General features: G+C 44.1%; 1 protein-coding gene across 10 annotated transcripts; it reads left to right on the forward strand.

Moving 5' to 3' along the window:
* The first annotated feature begins 8566 nt into the window (after positions 1-8566).
* Positions 8567-20909, forward strand: ZNF662 (zinc finger protein 662). Of its 10 annotated transcripts, none has more exons than XM_055381398.2 (5): positions 8567-9061; positions 10640-10766; positions 11410-11526; positions 16479-16580; positions 17601-20909. In XM_055381398.2, exons 1-5 carry the CDS (start codon positions 8972-8974, stop codon positions 18626-18628), a joined length of 1464 nt encoding a protein of 487 aa, XP_055237373.1. In that variant the 5' UTR covers positions 8567-8971; the 3' UTR covers positions 18629-20909. The 10 variants fall into 10 exon arrangements, with proteins under 10 accessions (XP_055237373.1, XP_055237374.1, XP_055237371.1 ...); XM_055381399.2 differs by having other exon boundaries at positions 11413-11526; XM_055381396.1 differs by having other exon boundaries at positions 8569-10766.
* Positions 20910-22096: the final 1187 nt, after the last annotated feature.

Genomic DNA, 22096 nt, shown 5'->3' on the forward strand with positions numbered 1-22096 from the left:
TCTGGATACTACCCCCTTAAGTTATCCCCACTTCAGGAGGTTAGCAGCCCTATTGGGTCAACTAGAGTCCAGACTCCACTCACTATGTAAGACCTGAGCCAGATTAAAATGGAGCTATGGAAGTTTATGGAAAACCCTGACTAATGCATTGAAGGGTTCCATTAACTAGGCTTAACATTTGAATTTACTTGGGAGGACTTCACAGTCACACTAGGCCAAACTCTAAGGGAGAACATGACTCCATTATGGAGGCAGCCCAGCAATTTGCAAGTGCAATGCACATGACTGACCCTGGTGGCTACCTTGTGAGGGCCACTGCCCTTCCCCAGGTTGGCCCCCAACTGGGAATACAATACCCAGGGGGGTATATGGGCAGTGAACCACATCCCCATAATGGGGATGAAGGATAGCAGAGGAAAGCCTGTAAACTACAATAAATTGGCCTTAATAGATCAAGACTCTCTTGAAAATCCCACTACTTTCTTAGAGAGGCTACATTAGGCCCAAGTGAAACATACTAACCTTGACCCAGACACCCCAGAAGGATGCCTTCTTTTGTATCCCCATAGACCCGTCTTCCCAATTGCTATTTGCCTTTGAATGGGAAAATGAAAAAGGAAGGAGCCAACAGCTCACCTGGACTGTGCTTCTGCAAGGTTTTAGAGATAGTCCCCATTTGTTTGGGCAAGCCTTGGCTAAAGATTTTCAAGACCTGACTCTTGAGGGGGCAGATGTGTCCTACAGTATGTGAATGACCTGCTAATCTCCTCCCCCACAAGACAACTGGGAATCCAACATCTAGTCCAGACACTACATTTTCTTGCAGACAGAGGGTACAAAGCATCCAAGGTCAAGGCACAGCTTCTAAGACAAGAGGTCCAATACGTGGGGATAATCCTGATCCCTCGAGAACATAAGTTCTCCCCAGAACGGATACAGGCCATCCTTAAAATACCTATCCCCACCCAAAATCAGCATCAGGCCTTTCTAGGGATCACAGGATATTGCAGACTTTAGACTGGGTTATGGTGGGATTGTTAAGTCCTTATATTAGACTCTAAAAGAAGGGACTGATAGGGACTCACTTCTCTGGGAAAAAGATCAGGAGCAAGCCTTTAGGCAGCTAAAGACTGCTCTCTCATAAGCCCCAGCCCTTGGGCTACCCATACTAAGCAAACTGTTTTAGCTTTTCATCACCAAAAGCCAAGGTGTAGCCTTAGGAGTCCTAACTCAAACTGTTGGGTCAATCAAATGTCCTGTAGGTTACTTTTTAAAGAACCTAGACCCAGTAGCACACAGGTGGCCACACTGCCTCAAGGTAGTGGCTGCACAAGCCCTCCTACTGGAGGAGGTCCTCAAAATCACCATGATGCAATCAATCCAGCTCCTGATGTCCAACAAATAAGCCCCTTACTGGACATAAAAGTGCCACAATGGCTCACTGACAACAGATTGCTAAAGTATCAAGTGTTGTTAGAAATCCCACAGGTAACAGTTGAGTGGTGCTCCACCCTCATCCCAGCCTCCTTACTGCCATTACCAGGAGAGGGTGACTCAACACATTCATGTTGTGAGATACTTAACCAAATTTATGCCAGATGGGAAGACTTAAAGGATCAGCCCTTGGACAATCTGGTCAAAATATGGTTTTCAGATGGGAGCAGTTTTGTTCAGAATGAAACTATATATGCAGGGTACACAGAGGCTAAAGCTCTATCCTTGGGGACCTCAGGACAACTAGCAAAACTCATCTTTTAACCACAGGCCTAACACTAGGGGAAGGGAAAAGAATAACCATTTATACAGATTCCAAATATGCCTTTTTGGTGCTTCATGCCCAAGCCACTATCTGGAAGGAAAGGGAGTACCCAGCAACTTGGGATACTCCTACTAAGTAGGGGCCCCAAATCTTAGAGCTACTAGAGGCCATTCACTTGACCCAGGAGGTGGCAGTAGAGAGGGTTCTGGAAATGGCAGGCACTCATTGGGTAATGGTGAAGCTATCATAAAACTGTCCCTCTGAAATGAGAAGTGGCCATGACTGGGACCAAGACAGAGAGGAGTTCTGCAACAGATAGAAAACATCTGGAGCCAGCAAATCACAATTCCCTGATCAGGTTTTTGTTTGTTTTTGTTTTGTTTTGTTTTGTTTGGGGTGGAGTCTCACTCTGTCACCCAGGCTGGAGTGCAGTGGCACGACCTCGGCTCACTGCAACCTCTGCCTCCCAGATTCAAGTGATTCTCCTGCCTCAGCCTCCCCAGTAGCTGGGATTACAGGCACCTGCCACCACACCTGGCTAATTTTTTTAAATTTTTAGTAGAGACAAGGTTTTGCCGTGTTGGCTAGGCTGGTCTCAAACTCCTGACCTCAAATGATCCACCTGCCTTGGCCTCCCAAAGTGCTGGGCGTGAGCCACCGTGCCCAGCCCCTGATCTGGTCTTAAGCATGGGGCAAAAGTAGGGGGGGAAATGGTGGTGTTTGACTGGTATATGACCTTCCTCTGGAGGTGATCAACCAGTAAGGGAAAATCGCTCCGAGTAAGCATGCACACAACCTCAGTAAACACACTGTGCATGTGGCTTCTCCCAAGTACTAGCAGGCCACTGCACATGTCACAACTGAGCAACAGCCCACCCCAATGGAGGGATCAAGGGAGGAGAAGAAAAACCCCGGAACCAAAAGCCAGTTTATAAAAATCCTGAGCCAAAGGCTGAGGGGGGCACTAGATCTCTCAAGTTCCCTACTTGGCCCTCTTCCAAGTGTGATTTGCTTCTTTTAATAAACCTTTGCCTCTGCTTTAAAATTTGCCTCGGTCTTTCAGTTGAAATCTTTCCTCTGAGAAGACAAGGGTTGGGATCAGTGCGGATTCGCCACTGTTTGCAGACTCGCTGTCAGTAACACTTTCACAAGGTTCAGGAGTGGGAGAAGGCCCTGAACGCAAGAGACATAAGCACATATTAATTATTCTCTATTTTTTCCCCTCCTATGCTTAACCCTGGGAAACTGAACTACTGCAGTTTGACAGTAGGAAATAAGAGCTAGGGGGCGGGAGACTGACACCGTGTGTGTGTGTGTGTGTGTGTGTGTGTGTGTGTGTGTGTGTGTGTGTGTTGCCACCCAGCTGTGCTAATTGGATTTGGGCAATTATAGATAATGATTATAGTGATCATAAATCATAAATATGAGAAGGCAACTCCTAAGGTGGTCTTGGCATGGCCCACATTTCAGAGGGTGGGAGACATTCTAGGATGCTACAAATTATGTAAGAAAGGAACTACTGAACTAACTAGAGATGAGTCTGAGTGTATGGTGTGGGTAAGACACAGGAGAGTTGGGAGATAGGTGGAGTGATTGTTGCAGAGACTAGTCACATTGATCACATAGCTGTGGAATGAGAGGAACGACAACCCTGATTGGTAAGAAGAGAACACCTTAGACTCTGGGTTGTCAGGGCAGAGGTGAACCGCCCAACAGGTTCTCCTTGCCTGCTGCCTAGACACAGCTGATTTATCAAGACATGGTAGTTGTAATAAAGAAAGGGTTTAATTAATAAAGAGCCAGCGTATGGAAAACTGGAGTTTTTATTATTACTCAAATTACCCTGAAAACTTGGGGGTTGGGGTTTTAAGGACAATTTGGTGGGTAGGGGGTTGGAAAGTGGAGAGTCCTGATTGGCCGGGTCACAGATAAAATCACAGGGAGTTGAAGCTGTCCTCTTGTGTTGAGTCAGTTCCTGGGTGGGGGCCACAATACCAGATGGGCCAGTTTACCAGTCTGGGTGGTGCCAGCTGATCCACTGCGTGCAGGTTCTGCAAAACATCTCAAGCACTGATCTTAGGTTTTATAAGAGTGATATTATCCCCAGGAACAATTTGGGGAGGTTCAGAATCTTCCAGCCTCCAGCTGCATGACTCTTAAACCATAATTTCTAATCTTGTGGCTAATTTTTTAGTCCTGCAAGGGCAGTCTAGTCTCCAGGCAGGAAAGGGGTTTGTTTGGGAAAGGGCTGATACCATCTTTGTTTCAAAGTTAAATTATAAACTAAGTTCCTCCCAAAGTTAGTTTGGCCTGTGCCCAGGAATGAACAATGACAGCTTGGAGGTTAAAAGCAAGATGGAGTCGGTTAGTTCAGATCTCTTTCACCGTCATAATTTTCTCAGTTATAATTTTTGCAAAGGTGGTTTCAGAAGGAAGGTCAGTTAACTTCTCTTCGCTACTATCTGCAGGATATCTGGCCAATTTAACCTAGACTTCTGCTACCACTATCAACTTGACCACTGGCCAGCAAACAATCTTAATTTTAAAACTATCAGAATCTTCCCAAAGCCACTGGCTCCAGAAGGGGAACAGCCTCACTAAGATATAACATAACAAGGTTAACTTTCTGAAAGTTGATATTATTCCCTTTAGCCTCATTCTGTTATCACTTTTGTACATTTTTCACAGACCACTTATTGTTCTAAATTCTCTAGCATGACTGATAGTGGATAATTGTATTGTTTTGGATTTCCTGCTGGTCAGTTCAGGTGCGATATGTGCCATTACCAACACCTCTTGCCTCGCCTGCATTCAGCCATATTAACTAGCTTGGTTCTGGATTGGGAACATATCTACCATCCAGTGGGCCTGATTAAACTATAGGGACTCGTAATCATGGTTACTCTGCTTTGATGTTGCCTAGGAGAAATGGAGTGGATCTAGTCCAAGCCTTTATCAGTACAATTAACTAGAGTATCTGATGAACCTAAGTGGCAGCTTATGCGCCTGAGAATTCTAAACCATATGTGTGATAAGTTGGGAGGTAGAGTTGTAGGTGAATGACTCTGCTGTGGTACCCTGGCTATCTTGCACATATGTATGTAGGCCACACAGGAAAAGGCATGAACAGCAGCTAATCTAAGTCTTAGCAGATTGTCTTGTGATCCTCCAGAACACAAGGGGATGAGAGGAGCTTTACAAGGTCATCCCTCACTCCCTTCCCTATCTCCTATGGGAGGCTGTCATGAGACAGTTTTTCATTGCCTCCGAGGTTCTGATGAAGCATGAGACTTTCGTCCCCCAGAAGGAAGTAATGTTGTAGTCTGCAGTTATATCCTGAGGAGGGTGGGTCCTCCCAGGTCCACAATTCCACCTCCCAACCTACCACACATACGGTTAAGAATTCTCAAGAGCATAAGCCACCACATTGGTTCGTCACTCAACCCAATGTGAGTTGTCGGATACCCCATTTCTGAGGAGCCAATATTAGACTGCAAAAAGTAGTGTTATAGTCTACTTTGTTGCAGTCTAAAATTGGCTCCTCAGAAATGGGGTATCCGACAACTCACATTGCAGGCATCCAGCTCCCTTTTGTTTCATGGCATTCTTTTTAGCAGGTAGGATGAAGACCTGGAGAGCTGGCCTGTTTGTCTACAAATAATACATTGTATGAGTCTAAAAATGGCTTATCATATCTTTTTTTTTTTTTTTTTTTTTGAGACAGAGTCTCACTCTGTTGCCTAGGCTGGCATGCAGTGGCGTTTTGGCTCACTGCAACCTCTGCCTCCCAGGATCAAGCGATTCTCCCGCCTCAGCCTCCCGAGTAGTTGGGATTACAGGCGCATGCCACCACACCCAGCTAATTTTTGTATTTTTAGTAGAGAAGGGGTTTTGCCATGTTGACTGGTCTGGAATTCCTGACCTCAGGTGATCTGCCTGCCTCAGCCTCCCAAAGTGCTGGGATTACAGGCGTCAGCCACTGCACCCTGCCTATTGTATCTTTATTAGCCAAATCAGTCAGGCCATGGCTTTGCCTGCTGTGTGTGTTTGACAGAAAGGACAATGGAATGAGTAAAAATATAGGTAAATATAATAGACTACCTATTCTTCTCCTTTTCAGATTTCTAAAAGTTTTGAACAAAAAACACTATTCAGAGCCATAAGAGACCTTCCTTCTGGTGGACCATGACTTAGTAATCGTGCATCTCCAGGGCTCCTTGTTCTGAGCTAAAACCCTCATAATTGTTTTCTCACCCAGTCCAGTTTTCTCCATCTTGTCACCAAGAAAATCTTAAGAGACTTCATTGTATGCTCAACCTACCTAGTGATCTTCCCCATGGTAAGAGTTACTGCTTCCATCTCAGTACTCACAGACTATCAGGTAGTGTCCATTTATGAACCTCTCTATCATCTTCTTGCATACAAACAAGACTGGGAGCCCATCTGAGGTCTCTTTTGCTCTGTGATTTTTCACAGGTATGGTATCTGTAAGTGCTTAGTACCTGGGGAGCTATTCAGGCATCAGAGCATCTGAGCCTGTGGACTTGAATTCCATGTTTATCTTCCTACCTTATTCACCCCGAGACATTGAATATACAAATGGGCAATGGCCATACTACATAGAAAAACAGGACTGTGTCACACAATCTGTAGCAACCAGTCCAGGAAGCCAACCCATTTTCTATGGTAACCACTCTAGGAAGTCAAACCACTAAATCACTATCTGTGGCAACCAGTCCACTAATCAAAACAATAACTCTGGTAGCAATTGACCCCAAACAGCTGGGATTTGATCTCTTCCTTCCTTCCTCCCTCCCTCCCTCCCCTCCTTCCTTCCTTCCCTCCTTCCTTCCTTCCTCCCTCCCTCCCTCCCTCCCTTTTCCTTCCTTCCTTCTTCCCTTCTCCTTCCTTCCTTCCTCTCTCCCTCCCTTCCCTCCTTCCATCCTTCCCTCCTTCCTTCCTTCCTCCCTCCCTTTTCCTTCCTTCCTTCTTCCCTTCTCCTTCCTTCCTTCCTCTCTCCCTCCCTTCCTTCCTTCCATCCTTCCCTCCTTCCTTCCTTCCTCCCTCCCTTTTCCTTCCTTCCTTCTTCCCTTCTCCTTCCTTCCTTTCTTTCTTTTTCTTTCTTTCTCTCTTTCTTTCTTTCTCTCTCTCTCTTTCCCTCCTTCCCTTCCTTCCTTCTTCTCTTCTTTCTTTCCCTCTCTCTCCCTCCCACTCTTTCTTTCTTTCTTTCCCTCCCTCCTTTCCTTCCTTCCTCTTTCCTTCTCTTCTCTTCTCTTTTCTCTTCTTCTCTTTCTTCTTTCCACGTTCTTGCTGGAGTGCAATGGTGCAATCACAGCTCACTGCAGCCTTGACTTCTCAGGCTCAAGTGATCCTCCCATCTCAGACTTCTGAGTAGCCAGGAGCTGGCTATTTTTCTTTCTTTCTTTCTTTCTTTTTTTTTTTTTTGTAGAGATGGGGTAGCAATTTGATTAAAAACTATCAGATTCCCTACTTTTTCCCATACTACTTCCAACTTAGGACCAAACAGAGAAAGCCAAAAATTTCCCCCTACCAATTACATAAGATGCCCTGCTTCTAGTTAGCCCGCCTGTAGTTTCCCCATGCCAGCAACTTCCAATAAGGGAATACCTGAAGCCATTCCTTTTTTCCACTGTGAAGCTTTCCCCACTCTTCTGCCTGACTTTCAGTCTGCTGAATGCAAGTGATGAGGGCTGACTCTCTTGTCATATATAGCAAGCTCTGAATAATAGTCTTTGTTCTCATTTGAATAATCTTTATTTTCACACTTCTTAAAAAATTTAATTTCCTGGCATGTTGCGTAATGCTAGGTAAGCCGTTTTCTCTCTTTGGGCCTTACTTTCTTCAACTGAAAAACTGGTTCAACATTTATTAATTCTTTTATTCCGTAAGCCAAAAATAAAATTCAAAGCCCTCTGACCATATGAATGGATCTCTCCTCTTGGCTAAGGGCATTCCAAAGTTAACCTGAAAAACTGCTTCAGGCCATAATGGGAAGAAAGAGTTGGACATGGCTCATTATGCTCCCCTACCTTTTGAAATTCAGGACCAGCTGACCAGCATTAACATCAACACAGACCTTAAGACTGATAGAACAGTCTCTTTAAGTCTCACAGACTATCCGGTAGTGTGATAATGATGAGAAACATTTACAGTCTATTCTCTGAAGCCTGCTACAGGCTCCATCTGCATGATAAAACTTTGGTCTCTACAAGCCCTTATCTTAACTGAGACATCCCTTTCTATTGATTCTAAGTCTTTATACAATAACTTAACTCTTTCAACCAATTGCCACTCAGAAAATCTTTGAATCCACCTATGTCCTGAAAGCCTCCTCTTCCAGTTGTCCCACCTTTCCATACCGAACCAACGTACATCTTACATGTATTAATTGATGTCTTATGTCTTCCTAAAATGTGTAAAACCAAGTTGTAGCCCGACCACGTTGGGCACATGTTCTCAGGATCTCCTGGGGCTGTGGCACGGGCCATGGTCACTCATATTTGGCTCAGGATAAATCCCTTCAAATATTTTACAGTTTGACTTTTCGTGGACAATTCTACAAATATTCCTTGGCAGTTAAAGAAATAACTCCCCAGGAGGTGCTAGACATCGGGCGCATGTTAGAGGCACAAAGATGAGAATGTTAAAAGACATAAAATACAGGTCTGCTCTGGGAATGCAAAAACTGGTAAAAGGAGAGATAAAAGAGCAGGTGCAGTCTAGTGAAGTACCCGCTACCTCCTATCAGCAAATATCTGTCCACCTAGGGTGCAGCGAGCTGGAGAGGAAGGGGTGGCCTAGAGCGCAGGGGAAGGATTCCTCCCCAGCCGCCTGCACCCCTACCCCGGTAGCGGTCCCTGGGATCGTCCGTGTCTCCAGGAGAACCGGACCGCTCTCCCCTCCCTCCCCGAGCGAGAAAGGAGGACCACAGAGATGCGGCGCCCTCCGCCGTCCTAGAGCAACCGGAGCGGCCCGAGCCGAGGCCTCCCGGATGCTGGGGCCTGGCGGGCGTGGAGCACGGGGAGTCGGGCGTGGGGCGGGCAGGGAGTGGAGTCGGGGTCTTACTCCGGTGGCTGCAGGGCGCAGGGTAGCCGTGTCAGGCCTGCCCAGGTGCAGAGCGCTCCTCGGCGACCCCAACAGCCTCTGGTCCGGTCTGGCGCGCGCTCGCTTTCCCAGAGGGCGACCTGGGCTATGGCGGCCGTGGCGCTGGCGAGCGGGACACGCCTCGGCCTTGTCCTCGAGCTGCTCCCGGGACAGCCCGCGCTGCCCCGGGCGCGCCGGGTGAGTGCGGGGCCGGAGCCTGGAAGCAGTCTTGGCCCTGCCCTGGGTTCTAGGCCCGGAGACGGGGTGGTGCGGCGGCTGGGAAATGGGGGTACAACCCAGAGTGAGGGGCCTCGAGGGACAGGCAGCACAGCGGAGTCGACACCTCCGGACCTGAGCCTCAAGGAGAGCAGACGTGCAGCGGCACGGGGTTGAGCCGACTGCTGGGGCAGAGCGCACAGAGTGCTGTGGGGGGCGATGAATGGCCAGAATTTCAGAGCCGCCTTTACAGAGCTGGTTATGTTTGAGCTGGGTATTAGGTTGAAAAGGAATTTGCAGTGCAGGAGCAGGAGGGAAGAACTGGATATTCAGGCAAGAGTAGCCGCAGGTGCAAGGACACAGAACAGGGTGAGGAAAGAGTTTGGTTTCCCAATGGAATGGTGAGAGGATCGGAGATGAGAGTGGTGGTGGCTGATGATCCTGGCCAGGAAAGCTGGGTCTGTGAGTAATGAATGGAATTGTCTGTAGCGCAGAGGAATGTGGACTCTATTAGGCAGACAAAGTTGAGCCAGCCAAAGCCTTGGAGCCCTGGAGTGCTGGATAAATAGCTGTGGAGACTTTCTAGTGCGCAAGGACTGAAGTGCAGTGGACCAGAATGGGCTCCTCCACAGTGTGGAGACTGAGACCCTGAAGGAGGCAGTGGCTGAGAATTACAGGAAGTCCCAATGGCTGGAGGTCAGCAGTATTTGTTTCTTAAGAGGATGAGAGAAAGAAGGTGCAGGAGCTGAGACTCCTAGAGATATAGAAAATGGGGACATGGAGATTGGGACGTGGGGAAGCAAGTGAGGTGGGATCTTTGTGAGAGTGTGTTGCGGGTGGTGGGGGTGCAGGGAGTAAAGTCACAACGAGGATCTGCCCTGTTGAGTACAGTGTTCAGAGCAACCTGAATGTTCTGAGGAGCCCTAGCTGCCTCTGTGGCTGGTGGCAGTGACTGGGGAGGACAAAGGAGGAAGAGTCCTATACAGGGGCAGCAGGGATGGCAGGAATGGGGACAGAAGGCAGTGTGGCATAACAGGCAAGAGCCAGAGTCAAACGGGCCTGGGTTCTGTCTCAGTTCTGGAACTTTGGGGGAAGTTAATCCCTCCGAGTCTCAGTTTCCTCTTCTAAAAAATGGATCTGATAGTAGGCTATGAGACATAGCAAAGAATATATGTCAAGTGCTTGGCACAGGCTTAATAAATGATAGTTGTTATCAAGGGTGGGTGACCTCTGAAGGAGGACATTGTGGAGAGAGGATGGGACCTAGAGCACAGATGTGGTTTGGGGTATAAGGATGAAACAAGAAAACTTTTGCACTCATGAAAAAGAGGAGAAAATGTTTGCTGAAATAAAGATGAAGAGACATGAGAAAATTGATGGCTGATGCCTTGTCTCTTTGTATGTAGGAGGCAAAAATCTTCTGCTGATAGAGTTCCTGTAGACATTCAGAATCCAGAATCCCCACAGGCACCCCCACAGTACCTTTTGGTGCCCTGTCTCCCCTTCCTCTTGGCCTGGTCCTGGGGTTGTCCTAGGGCATTTAAACACGTGTTGTTTCAGGAGTCAGTGACCTTCGAGGATGTGGCCGTCTACTTCTCTGAGAACGAATGGATCGGCCTGGGCCCTGCTCAGAGAGCCCTGTACAGGGATGTGATGCTGGAGAATTATGGGGCTGTGGCTTCCCTGGGTAAGGGTCTCTCCCTTTGGGCCCTGCCTCCACCCTTCAGAGTTTGCTGGCTCCTTTTTTCTCAAAGGCTCAGGAGTTGTTGATAACCCTCAGCTCAATGGCAGCTTCAGGCTCTTGGATTTTTAATGACCTAACCTCAGCAGTCATTGGAAAGTAGGAAGTCCTGGTATCAGTTTGGGCCTTATACAGGACTTCCTTGCTCCAGAGTGAGAGGTGCCAAACCCCTACCCTTGTGTTGTGGGTATAGTGAGAAGAGAGCAAATTCATGGTGCTCCACTGAGCCTTCAGTTCCCTGCCCTCTCGGTTTGCAAGATCCAGCCTAATTCCAAGCATCCTCATGAGGATGTCTGAACTTGAGAGCTCTAAGAGGGAGAGGACAGGTAAGAATTGAGGACTCAATTCCTCAATGAGTGAAATCATCCATTTGCTGACTCAAACAGTTACTGAGTCGTCTGTCAGCTTCCTGACCTTTGTAAGTCTCCTGGCCCCTCTCTTGTCCTTTCCCCTGGAATTCCTTTTCTTGTTCTTCCTAGTTATTTCCGTTTTTTCCCCTCCTACCCCTGAAGACACTGGCCTGGGAGGAGCCTTGGGATTACTGTGTGCCACGCCACTCACCTGCCTGTCCCATTTCTTTCCTCTTAAGCAGCATTTCCATTTCCCAAACCGGCTCTGATTTCCCAGCTGGAGCGAGGGGAAACACCCTGGTGCTCGGTTCCTCGGGGAGCTCTGGATGGAGAGGCCCCAAGGGGCATCTCCTCAGGTGAGTGAGGGCACACGTGCCGGTCATCTGACCAGTTTCCTTGTCATGATCTTTAAAATGTCATAGATAGGTGTTTTTTTAATCTAGTGTTGTAGACACTAGTGGGATTGCATTTCTTCTCTGTGTTCCCATAGTTTTATATCTTCTTTTTTTTTTTAATTTTTTTTAGTATTTATTGATTATTCTTGGGTGTTTCTCGGAGAGGGGGATTTGGCAGGATCATAGGACAATAGTGGAGGGAAGGTCAGCAGATAAACATGTGAACAAAGGTCTCTGGTTTTCCTAGGCAGAGGGCCTCCGCAGTGTTTGTGTCCCTGGGTACTTGAGATTAGGGAGTGGTGATGACTCTTAACGAGCATGCTGCCTTCAAGCATCTGTTTAACAAAGCACATCTTGCACAGCCCTTAATCCATTTAACCCTTAGTGGACACAGCACACGTTTCAGAGAGCACGGGGTTGGGGATAAGGTTATAGATTAACAGCATCCCAAGGCAGAAGAATTTTTCTTAGTACAGAACAAAATGGAATCTCCTATGTCTACTTCTTTCTACACAGACACAGTAACAATCTGATCTCTCTTTCTTTTCCCCACATTTCCCCCTTTTCTATTCGACAAAACCGCCATCGTCATCATGGCCCGTTCTCAATGAGCTGTTGGGTACACCTCCCAGACGGGGTGGCGGCCGAGCAGAGGGGCTCCTCACTTCCCAGATGGGGCGGCGGGGCAGAGGTGCCCCCCCACCTCCCAGACGGGGCGGCAGCTGGGCGGGGGCTGCCCCCCCACCTCCCAGACGGGGCGGCTGGCCGGGCGGGGGCTGCCCCCCCACCTCCCGGACGGGGCGGCTGGCCGGACGGGGCGGCTGCAGGGCGGAGGAGCTCCTCACTTCTCAGACGGGGTGGCCGGTCAGAGACACTCCTCAGTTCCCAGACGGGGTCGCGGCCAGGCAGAGGCGCTCTTCACATCTCAGACGGAGCAGTGGGGCAGAGGCGCTCCCCACATCCCAGACGATGGGCGGCTGGGGAGAGATGCTCCTCACTTCCTAGACGGGATGACGGCCGGGGAGAGGTGCTCCTCACTTCCCAGACTGGGCGGCTGGGCAGAGGGTCTCCTCACATCCCAGAGGATGGGCGGCCGGGCAGAGACGCTCCTCACTTCCTAGACGGGGTGGCGGCCGGGCAGAGGCTGCAATCTCGGCACTTTGGGAGGCCAAGGAAGGCGGCTGGGAGGTGAGGTTGTAGCGAGCCAAGATCACGCCACTGCACTCCAGCCTGGGCAACGTTGAGCACTGAGTGAGCGAGACTGTCTGCAATCCCAGGACCTCGGGAAGCCGAGGCTGGCAGATCACTCGCAGTCAGGAGCTGGAGACCAGTCCGGCCAACACGGCCAAACCCCGTCTCCACCAAAAAATACGAAAACCAGTCAGGCGTGGCGGCGCCCGCCTGCAATCCCAGGCACTCGGCAGGCTGAGGCAGGAGAATCAGGCAGGGAGGTTGCAGTGAGTCGAGATGGCGGCAGTACAGTCCAGCCTTGGCTGGGCATTAGAGGGAGACCGTGCAAAGAGGGAGAGGGGGAGGGGGAGGGGGAGAGGGAGAGCTTTTATATCTTATTGAGTCCTTGTTTTATTCATCCTGGCTCCTCTGTGTGCCATCTTCATTAACCTGTTTTGCCTCTTCCCCATCGCTGCTGTTATGGCTACCACGTATCTTTGCCCCATGAGTTTCCTGTTTACTCTGATCTTGGGTGCCCTTTCTACTTCCTGGCCTGTTTACAGTCTTCCAGCTTGGGATGTAATGGCCATCTTTATCATTAGAAACCAAGAACTCTCAACCCTCAGCCAGATAGTTCCTATTCCTCAGGGGCAAACCCTGGGATTACTTTAGGCCCAACAGGACTTTCTTACTCTTAGTTTCCTAGTGATAACTGTGTTTCCTGGTTGCCTCCTTGGCCCCATTTCATCTTCCCATAGGGCTCTTATGTGGGCGCAGTGTGACTTGAGCTGTGCTCCAAATTTCCTCATTCTCACAGTTCCTTGTTCTGTCTTTTCATATTAGAATACTCTTGATTGCAGGTATTAAAACCCAATTCAAACTGGCTTAAACAAAAAGAATTTGTTGTTTCATGTAACTGGGAAGTCTGAGGTAGAGTGGGCTGCAGGTATAGTTTGATCAGAATTACATTCTCTGCTCTGTCTCCGTATGTGTTGGCTTTGTCTACAGTCTGGCTCCCCTTTTGGTTGTAAGGTGATTGGTGGTAGTAATAGGACTCTGCTGCTTCATACCTAGGTGAAGAAACCTGGCAGGCCTTCCTTAGGCTTTAAACATTGTGAATCAAAGTGCCAAGTATACTCTAATGGACTACCTTAAGTCATATGCCAGCTCTAAATCAATCCCTGTGGCAAGGTAACTACTGTGCACTGATTGACTCGGTCTGAATTGCCAATCTCTGAATCAGTCTCTCATGTAGTGAGTGGGATGGGATTAACCTGCTTAGCTTAGCCAAGTCAGAGCCTACCCTAGGAAGTGGAGTTGGGATACCCAACTCCCCACTCCAGCCCCCTACAAAGGGCATAGCTACTTTACAGTGGGGAGTAGTGGAAGGGGTATGGGGAGACCACCACAGCGTCTTCTGCATTCTTAGTGCTTCCTTTCCTCACCACATAAGGGAATTTCTCATCTTTGCTTTGCTTTGCTTTAGGTGGAAAACCAACAGCTAAGTTACTCCTTGAGCAAAATTCTAATTCTCTGACGTGCAGCTGACTTCCTTGGCACATACATGTCCCTACTCAAAGTCCACTTTTGTCTTACAGAAGTTAATACTCAGAGGATACATAGTCCCTGGATTTGGCAACAGAAAAGGTTGTCATTTGAAGGTGTAGAATTGATCTGTTTCTTAGGAGGTTTTGGATGAAGGTTACAAAGAGACAGTTCTAGCGAAAGCAGAAGTAAGGTGTATTACAGTAGATCTCTGTGAACAGAGGTGTCTGTTATTGAGTAAGAAGTGACTTTTGGAAATGGCTGAGTGAGGGTGTGAGTCCATTTCTTATGGATGCCATAGAGAGACCCCATCCATTGAATCTTTGTGGAATGGAAAGCAATAAATGGATAGGAAGGAAACTAGGAGATTACGGTTTCCCAGAATAGCCTGGCTAGACAGGAAGTCCTCATGAATAACTATTTGCAATTCCATCCTATCCTGATTCTATTCTATGTGAATTTGATTTCACCTCCTAGGGATAGGTGAAGAAGAGGCCTTCATCTTTTCTATTTCTTCTTGACATTTTAAAGTGAGTGATATGTTTCATATCTTTGGGAACTGATGGAATTACAACTTCTCTGTTCCAGTATTTTCTATCCTTTATATAAATATATATAAAAATATATAAATATATAAATTAAAAATATATATGTATATATAAAATATATATTCATAAAATATATATAAATATATAAATAAAAAATATAATATATATCTTATATCTTATATATAAATATAATTATATATAAAATATATAAGATATATAGTCCATCTCTTTATATATATTATATATGATATATATATCATATATCAAATATTTATATAAAATATTTGATATATTTATATATGATATGTATCATATATAAATATTTGATATATTTATATATGATATATAATATATAAATATATATTACATATATTTATATAAATTATAATATATAATATATATTATAATTTATATAATATATAATATATATTATATATTATAATTTATATAAAATATTATATATTATATATTATATAAAATATATTATATATTATATAAAATATATATTATATATTATATAAAATATATTATATATTATATAAAATATATATTATATTTTATATAAAATATAATATATATTATATATTATATATTTTATATAAAATATAATATATATATTATATATTAGATATAATATATATTTTATATATATTATATATTAGATATAATATATATTTTATATATATTATATATTAGATATAATATATATTTTATATATATTATATATTAGATATATTATATATTTTATATATATTATATATTATATATAATATATATTTTATATATAATATATTATATATATTTTATATATATTATATATTATTTTATATTTTATATATATTATATATTATTTTATATTTTATATATAATATATATAATATATAATATATATTTTATATATATTATATATAATATATAATATATATAAAATATATATAATATATAATATATAATATATATTTTATATATATTATATATTTATATAATATATATATTTATATATTATTTATATATTTTATATATATGTATATATTATATATTTATATATTTAATATATATTTATATATATTATATATTTAATATATAAATATATAATATATTAAATATATATTTATATATAATATATATTTATATTTTATATATAAATATATATTTATATATTTAATATAAATATATATTATATATAAATATATATATATATTTTTTTGAGACACAGTCTTACTCTGTCACCCAGGCTGGAGAGCAGTGACACAGTCTCGGCTCACTGCAACCTCCACCTCCCGAGTTCGAGCGATTCTCCTGCCTCAGCCTCCTGAGGAGCTGTGACCACAGGTGTGTGCCACCATGCTTGGCTAATTTTTTGTGTGTTTTTAATGGAGATGGGGTTTCACCATGTTGGCCAGGCTAGTCTTGAACTCCTGACCTCAGGTGATCCACCCACCTCGGCCTCCCAAAGTGCTGGGATTACAGGTGTGAGCCACCACGCCCAGCCTATCCTTATTATTCTGTACCATCAAATTTCTGCTTATCTATGTTACCAATCTTTTCACCCACCTTTATTCTCTCCCTACCACTTCCATGTCTGCTCTTTTCCTGATGGGCCTCACTCTTCTGACTGAGTCAGCCTTATTTGTATCTTGACCCTGGCAGGATATCCATTTCTAAAGCCTGCTGGGATTTCCCATCCTGAGCAGGTGGAAGAGCCATTAAACCTAAAACTGCAAGGAGAGGGCCCAAGCCTGATTTGTCCTGGTAAGTGAGAGGGAAATGAGCATTCTTCTCTCAGTCACATCTTTTCCTATCTTTCTTTTATAAGATGTAAAAGTCCATTTTGCCATTCATGTTCTAAACAAATTTGGGGACCAGATCCTTAAATCAACCAATTAAGAGAAAACTTAAACCCTAAGCTTCCAACTTTCATTAGGACAAGCTCAATTAATTAAATTAATTAAATTAGGATGGGTCTTTTGTGTTAGACTTAAACTGAACAGATGGCCTGCCCCATCTAGCTGCTATGATCACCCAATATTTTTAATGTAGATACCGTATTTTACTCATTGTGTTGTTAGAGATAAAAAAAATCAAGTCATATATGGCCCTTATCCTGGAAGGACTCACAGTCTCATGGGACATGATACATAAATGTATAATTACAGAAAAATGATGAAACTGTAACAGAATGTGAATAAGACACTATGAGAACAAAGAGGAGGGAGTCTTTTCCCACTTCTGCCTGGAGTAGTTTGAGAAAGCACTTCCCATGGTTTCATGGTGAACTTGGTGATTGGATTGAAAGAGAAGACTATACTTCCTTTTAGTGTTGAAAAGTATGAGGAAGCTCATTCTTGCTACTGTCTGCTACATGTGACAAGCCCACGTTCTCAGGTATACCACTAAGGATTCCTTATTTCTGAACAGGTCCTCTGCCCTAAGTCCTGGCCTGTTCTTCTCATGTTATAAACTGTACTCAGCTACCTAGGAGGAATTCTGACTTTGTTTTCCTTAGATTCAATTCACCTGTTTTCTGAGAGCCTACCCTGGTCCTTGGTTTGGTGCAAGGAATCATAGCTCGCAGGGATTCTATCTAGTTGCTGTCTTTACTTTTGGTTTCTTTCTGTGTATTAGCCTTGTTTTTGCCATTTTCAGCTGGGACAGGGCCACTGAGACATGGGTGGCACTTGGAGAGAAGTGGACGTATTAATACCACTTGGTGACCTTAGTCGCTGTGTCATGGATAATGATGACATTTGAAGCTCCAATTTCTTTTTTCAGAGGGTGTGTTGAAGAGGAAGAAAGAAGATTTTATTCTGAAGGAGGAAATTATTGAGGAAGCACAGGACCTCATGGTTCTATCAAGTGGACCCCGGTGGTGTGGATCCCAGGAATTATGGTTTGGGAAAACCTGTGAAGAGAAAAGCAGGTTAGGGAGATGGCCTGGTTACCTCAATGGGGGACGTATGGAAAGTTCTACAAATGATATTATAGAAGTGATTGTCAAGGATGAGATGATCTCAGTAGAAGAGAGTTCAGGGAATACTGATGTCAATAACCTCCTTGGTATACATCACAAAATTCTAAATGAGCAAATATTCTATATATGTGAGGAATGCGGCAAGTGTTTTGATCAAAATGAGGACTTTGATCAACACCAGAAAACTCATAATGGAGAGAAGGTCTATGGATGTAAGGAATGTGGGAAAGCTTTCAGTTTTCGATCACATTGCATCACACATCAGAGAATTCACAGTGGTGTGAAACCCTATGAATGTCAAGAATGTGCTAAGGCCTTTGTTTGGAAGTCAAACCTGATTCGTCACCAGAGAATACATACTGGAGAGAAACCCTTTGAATGTAAGGAATGTGGGAAGGGCTTTAGTCAGAACACAAGCCTTACGCAACATCAACGGATCCACACTGGTGAGAAACCATACACATGTAAGGAATGTGGGAAAAGTTTTACTCGAAACCCAGCCCTTCTTCGACATCAGAGAATGCACACTGGGGAGAAGCCTTACGAATGTAAGGACTGTGGGAAGGGCTTCATGTGGAACTCAGATCTTTCTCAGCACCAGAGGGTCCACACTGGGGACAAGCCTCATGAATGTACTGACTGTGGGAAAAGCTTCTTTTGCAAGGCACATCTTATTCGACATCAAAGAATCCATACTGGGGAAAGACCCTATAAATGTAATGACTGTGGGAAGGCCTTCAGTCAGAATTCTGTCTTAATTAAGCACCAGAGGCGCCATGCTAGAGACAAACCCTATAACTGTCAGATCTCTCACCTTCTTGAACATTAGAGAGTGCATAATGGTGATACCTGTTTATAATTCTTATGCTGCAGGAACCCTAGAGACAAAATGAGATGACCATTCACAATTTGCTGTAACCCTTAACTTAAATAGCCAGTATTATCTTGCCCTTTTGAACATTTACCATGTACTCTAGCAAGACTGGTCCCTCTGTTCTATGATGTTTTAACAAGGCATCATTTAGTTGGGCAGCTACTCTGTATCAGGTGCTAACCACTTTACATACATTAATTTGCATAACAATCCTATTAAGGTAGGTGCTCTTCTCCCCGTTTTACAAATGAGAAATCTGAGTTGAAAGAGGTTATAAAACTCATTCAGGGTTGCTCAGTTAGTAAGTTATAGAGTTGAAATTGGAGCCAGGCCTATCTGACTGCAGAGTTTACTGTTCTTTACTTAATTGTACATATTTATGTCTCTGCCCATTTTTATTTGCTTATTTTCCTGTGCTTTTAGTTTCCCTTCATCACTCAGATCTAGCTCCTTCAACTAAGATCTCTCTTCCTCTTCTACTTGTAATCAGTACCACCCAAGTTAGTATTTAATTATGTGCCATCTTATATTTTTCTAATAGTCTCATATCTTTTAGTCTTAACCCCAGCTAAATGACTCTAAGGACCAACAGTACATTTCTTTTATGTTTTTCAAATCCTGAAACATTAATCTTTGACTAGATATAACATGCTCGTGATAAAAAAGAATTGAAATAGTTGAAAAGGATGTTCAGTGAAAAGTAAATTTCCTTGTCATTCCTATCTCTTGAGTTCTCCCCAGAGGCAATCACTGCTACTGGTTGTGTATCTCTGTAGATACTCTTTGTATACAAGTGTTTATTAGTATTGCTTTTCATAACTCTGTCTCACTGAAAACCTTATTTGATGGAAGCAACATTGCAGTTAAATTGTGAACTCTAAGACCTTTTCTTCAGAAGTTGCTTTCCTTTTGAGGCCACCAAAGTAATTTAGGGAAACAGCAGAGGGTAATCCAGGTCTTTTTTTTTTTTTTTTTTTTTTTTTAGACAGAGTCTCACTCTTGCCCTGGCTGGAGTGCAGTGGTGCTATCTCAGCTCACTGCAAGCTCCACCTCCTGGGTTCATGCCATTCTTCTGCCTCAGCCTCCCAAGTAGCTGGGACTACAGGTGCCCACTACCATGCCTGGCTAATATTTTGTATTTTTAGTAGAGACGGGGTTTCACCGTGTTAGCCAGGATGGTCTCGATCTCCTGACCTTGTGATCCACCTGTCTCGGCCTCCCAAAGTGCTGGGATTACAGGCCTCAGCTACCACGCCTGGCCAATCCAGGTCTTAAGAGACCTCATTGCCTTTGTTTTATGAGATATCATTCTGGGATTGGGAATAGGTAAACTCAACTGGAGATTTTTTTCATAAAAATTTATATAGTTCCAGCCCTCTCATTGCTTCCTATCCTAAATCCTCTCCCAGTCTGTCCATCCCTCACTACCATGATAGTCTACATTCTGATAAGCTGTGAGGCCACTGCCAAGGGAGGGAGAAATGGTCACTTTCTGGTGGTGGTTAATGCTTTGTTAGATAGCTTCATCCAGTCAATAGTTGAAAAGTTTTCACATAATCCAGTATTGGCATCAGAGCCAGCAATGCCCTCCCTAGGTCCAGGACCAAAGATAAAACAAACACAAGGAACATGTAGCGTCTACACAGGAAAGTAAAGAATTATAGAATTAACTAATTCTACTTGAAATCAGGAGTTTATAAAACAACATTTTTAGACGTGGTCATCTTTTATTGGTTTCCATCATCTCTTCCCCTTCTCTCTGGGAACAGTTACCCGGGTATTCTTTGGGAAGCTATCCTTTCTCAGCTATGTGGTTTGGCACCACCACCATCTTCATGAGTGGACCCTGTTTGGCTTGTGTCAATCAGTTTATCCCATCCCCTTGGCCACAGAGCCATTGTGATATGAGGAGATACTGGCTCTTCTGGAAAAGAGAGGCTTTTCTTCATCGAGAGCTACCAGAGGAGATATTATCTGTCCTCTGTGTGGCACATAGGAAAATGTGAGACCTAGAATTATAGCAACTTTTTTTTTCTGTTAAAAGGGGAGATTCTCAAGCTTCCAGGTGCTACCATATGGAGCCTAAGGATAAAGCCAATACCAAAGAAAACAGTGACTAAACAGAGAGAAACTAGGTCCTTGGTGACATCTTTTGAGCCACTAGACCAAGCTTTACCTGAAGCAGACTACCTCAGAACTTTTCAGCTATGTGAGCCAATAAACATCTGTCAAACGAGTTAGAGTTGAGTTTTCTGTTATTTGCAACTTAGCCACACTAATACTGTCTTGTGTTTGAAATCACTGTTTTCTCATACAGCTCCTCAGTGTCACCTTTTCCTCTTGCTCAGTAGTCTCATAAGCTTCTCAGTTTTATCTCATCTCAGTTGCTTGGAAGTTGAGCATCTAAATAGGTGGCTTTTGCTGGGTGCAGTGGCTTACACCTGTAATCCCATCACTTTGGGAGGCCAAGGTGGGCAGATCACCTGAGATTGGGAGTTCAAGACCAGCCTGACCAACATGGAGAAACCCTGTCTCTACTAAAAATACAAAATTAGCCAGGTGTGGTGGCACATGCCAGTAATCTCAGCTACTCAGGAGGCTGAGGCAGGAGAATTGCTTGAATCTGGGAGGTGGAGGTTGCAGTGAGCCGAGATTGTGCCATTGCACTCCAGCCTGGGCAACAAGAGTGAAACTCCATCTCAAAAAAATAAAAATAATAAATAGGTGGCTCTCATGACCTAAGGTTAATTTCATGCATACTACTAACTGATGCTTTAAGTCATACCATTAGTGCAGGAATTTTTGCTCCTTAGTTCAGCTAAAATCTGGGTTCTTGTCTCATGACCAGGAAAAATTAGTCACAGGGACACATTGAAAAGTGAGGAGAGCAGAATTTATTAAGTGAAAAGGAAAACTCTCAACCAAAAGAGGGGTCCTGCATGCAGGTTTTCCATCTCACTAAACTTAGAATACCAGGCCACCACACATGAGCTGAAGAGCCTAGTCTTCTCCCCCTGCATGAATTCCTGGTGGCTACACCCCATTCTCCCAGTGTGCAGGCAGGCCCTTAGTCTGAGCCACTCCACATTGATTTATTTCCCTTACTGTGTATGTGTTAAGGAATGGAATTTTTCATCATGGGCATGTTTAGGCAATCCCCCTGTGCACAATGACCTGGGCAGCATTTGGCTGTCTCCTGATTCTATCATTCCCCCCTCTAAAGAAGTACATCTAACTTAGGATAAGGATAAGGGTAGTGATTGATCTTAACTGGTTCCTGCTGATGGGGGCACTGTTTTGGGAAAATAGCAGTGAGATCTCCCTCAGAGGCCTATCTAAGGGTCCCTGGTAAAAGGTGGCCATCATTTGAAGTTCCAATTGCATGAAGGTTCAGAGTTCAATGGCCTGAAGGTGAGAAGAGAC

This window comes from Gorilla gorilla, chromosome 2, assembly GCF_029281585.2.
Source record: "Gorilla gorilla gorilla isolate KB3781 chromosome 2, NHGRI_mGorGor1-v2.1_pri, whole genome shotgun sequence".
Taxonomy (NCBI): Eukaryota; Metazoa; Chordata; class Mammalia; order Primates; family Hominidae; genus Gorilla; species Gorilla gorilla.

Bases quoted from the DNA above. Each gene is read 5' to 3' on its own strand.
- ZNF662 (XM_055381396.1), top strand. From the start codon at position 10,463: ATGCCTTGTCTCTTTGTATGTAGGAGGCAAAAATCTTCTGCTGATAGA. The intron at 10,767-11,409 runs GTAAGGGTCTCT...TTTCCTCTTAAG, and splicing joins TGGGGCTGTGGCTTCCCTGG to CAGCATTTCCATTTCCCAAA. The intron at 16,581-17,600 runs GTAAGTGAGAGG...TTCTTTTTTCAG, and splicing joins CCCAAGCCTGATTTGTCCTG to AGGGTGTGTTGAAGAGGAAG.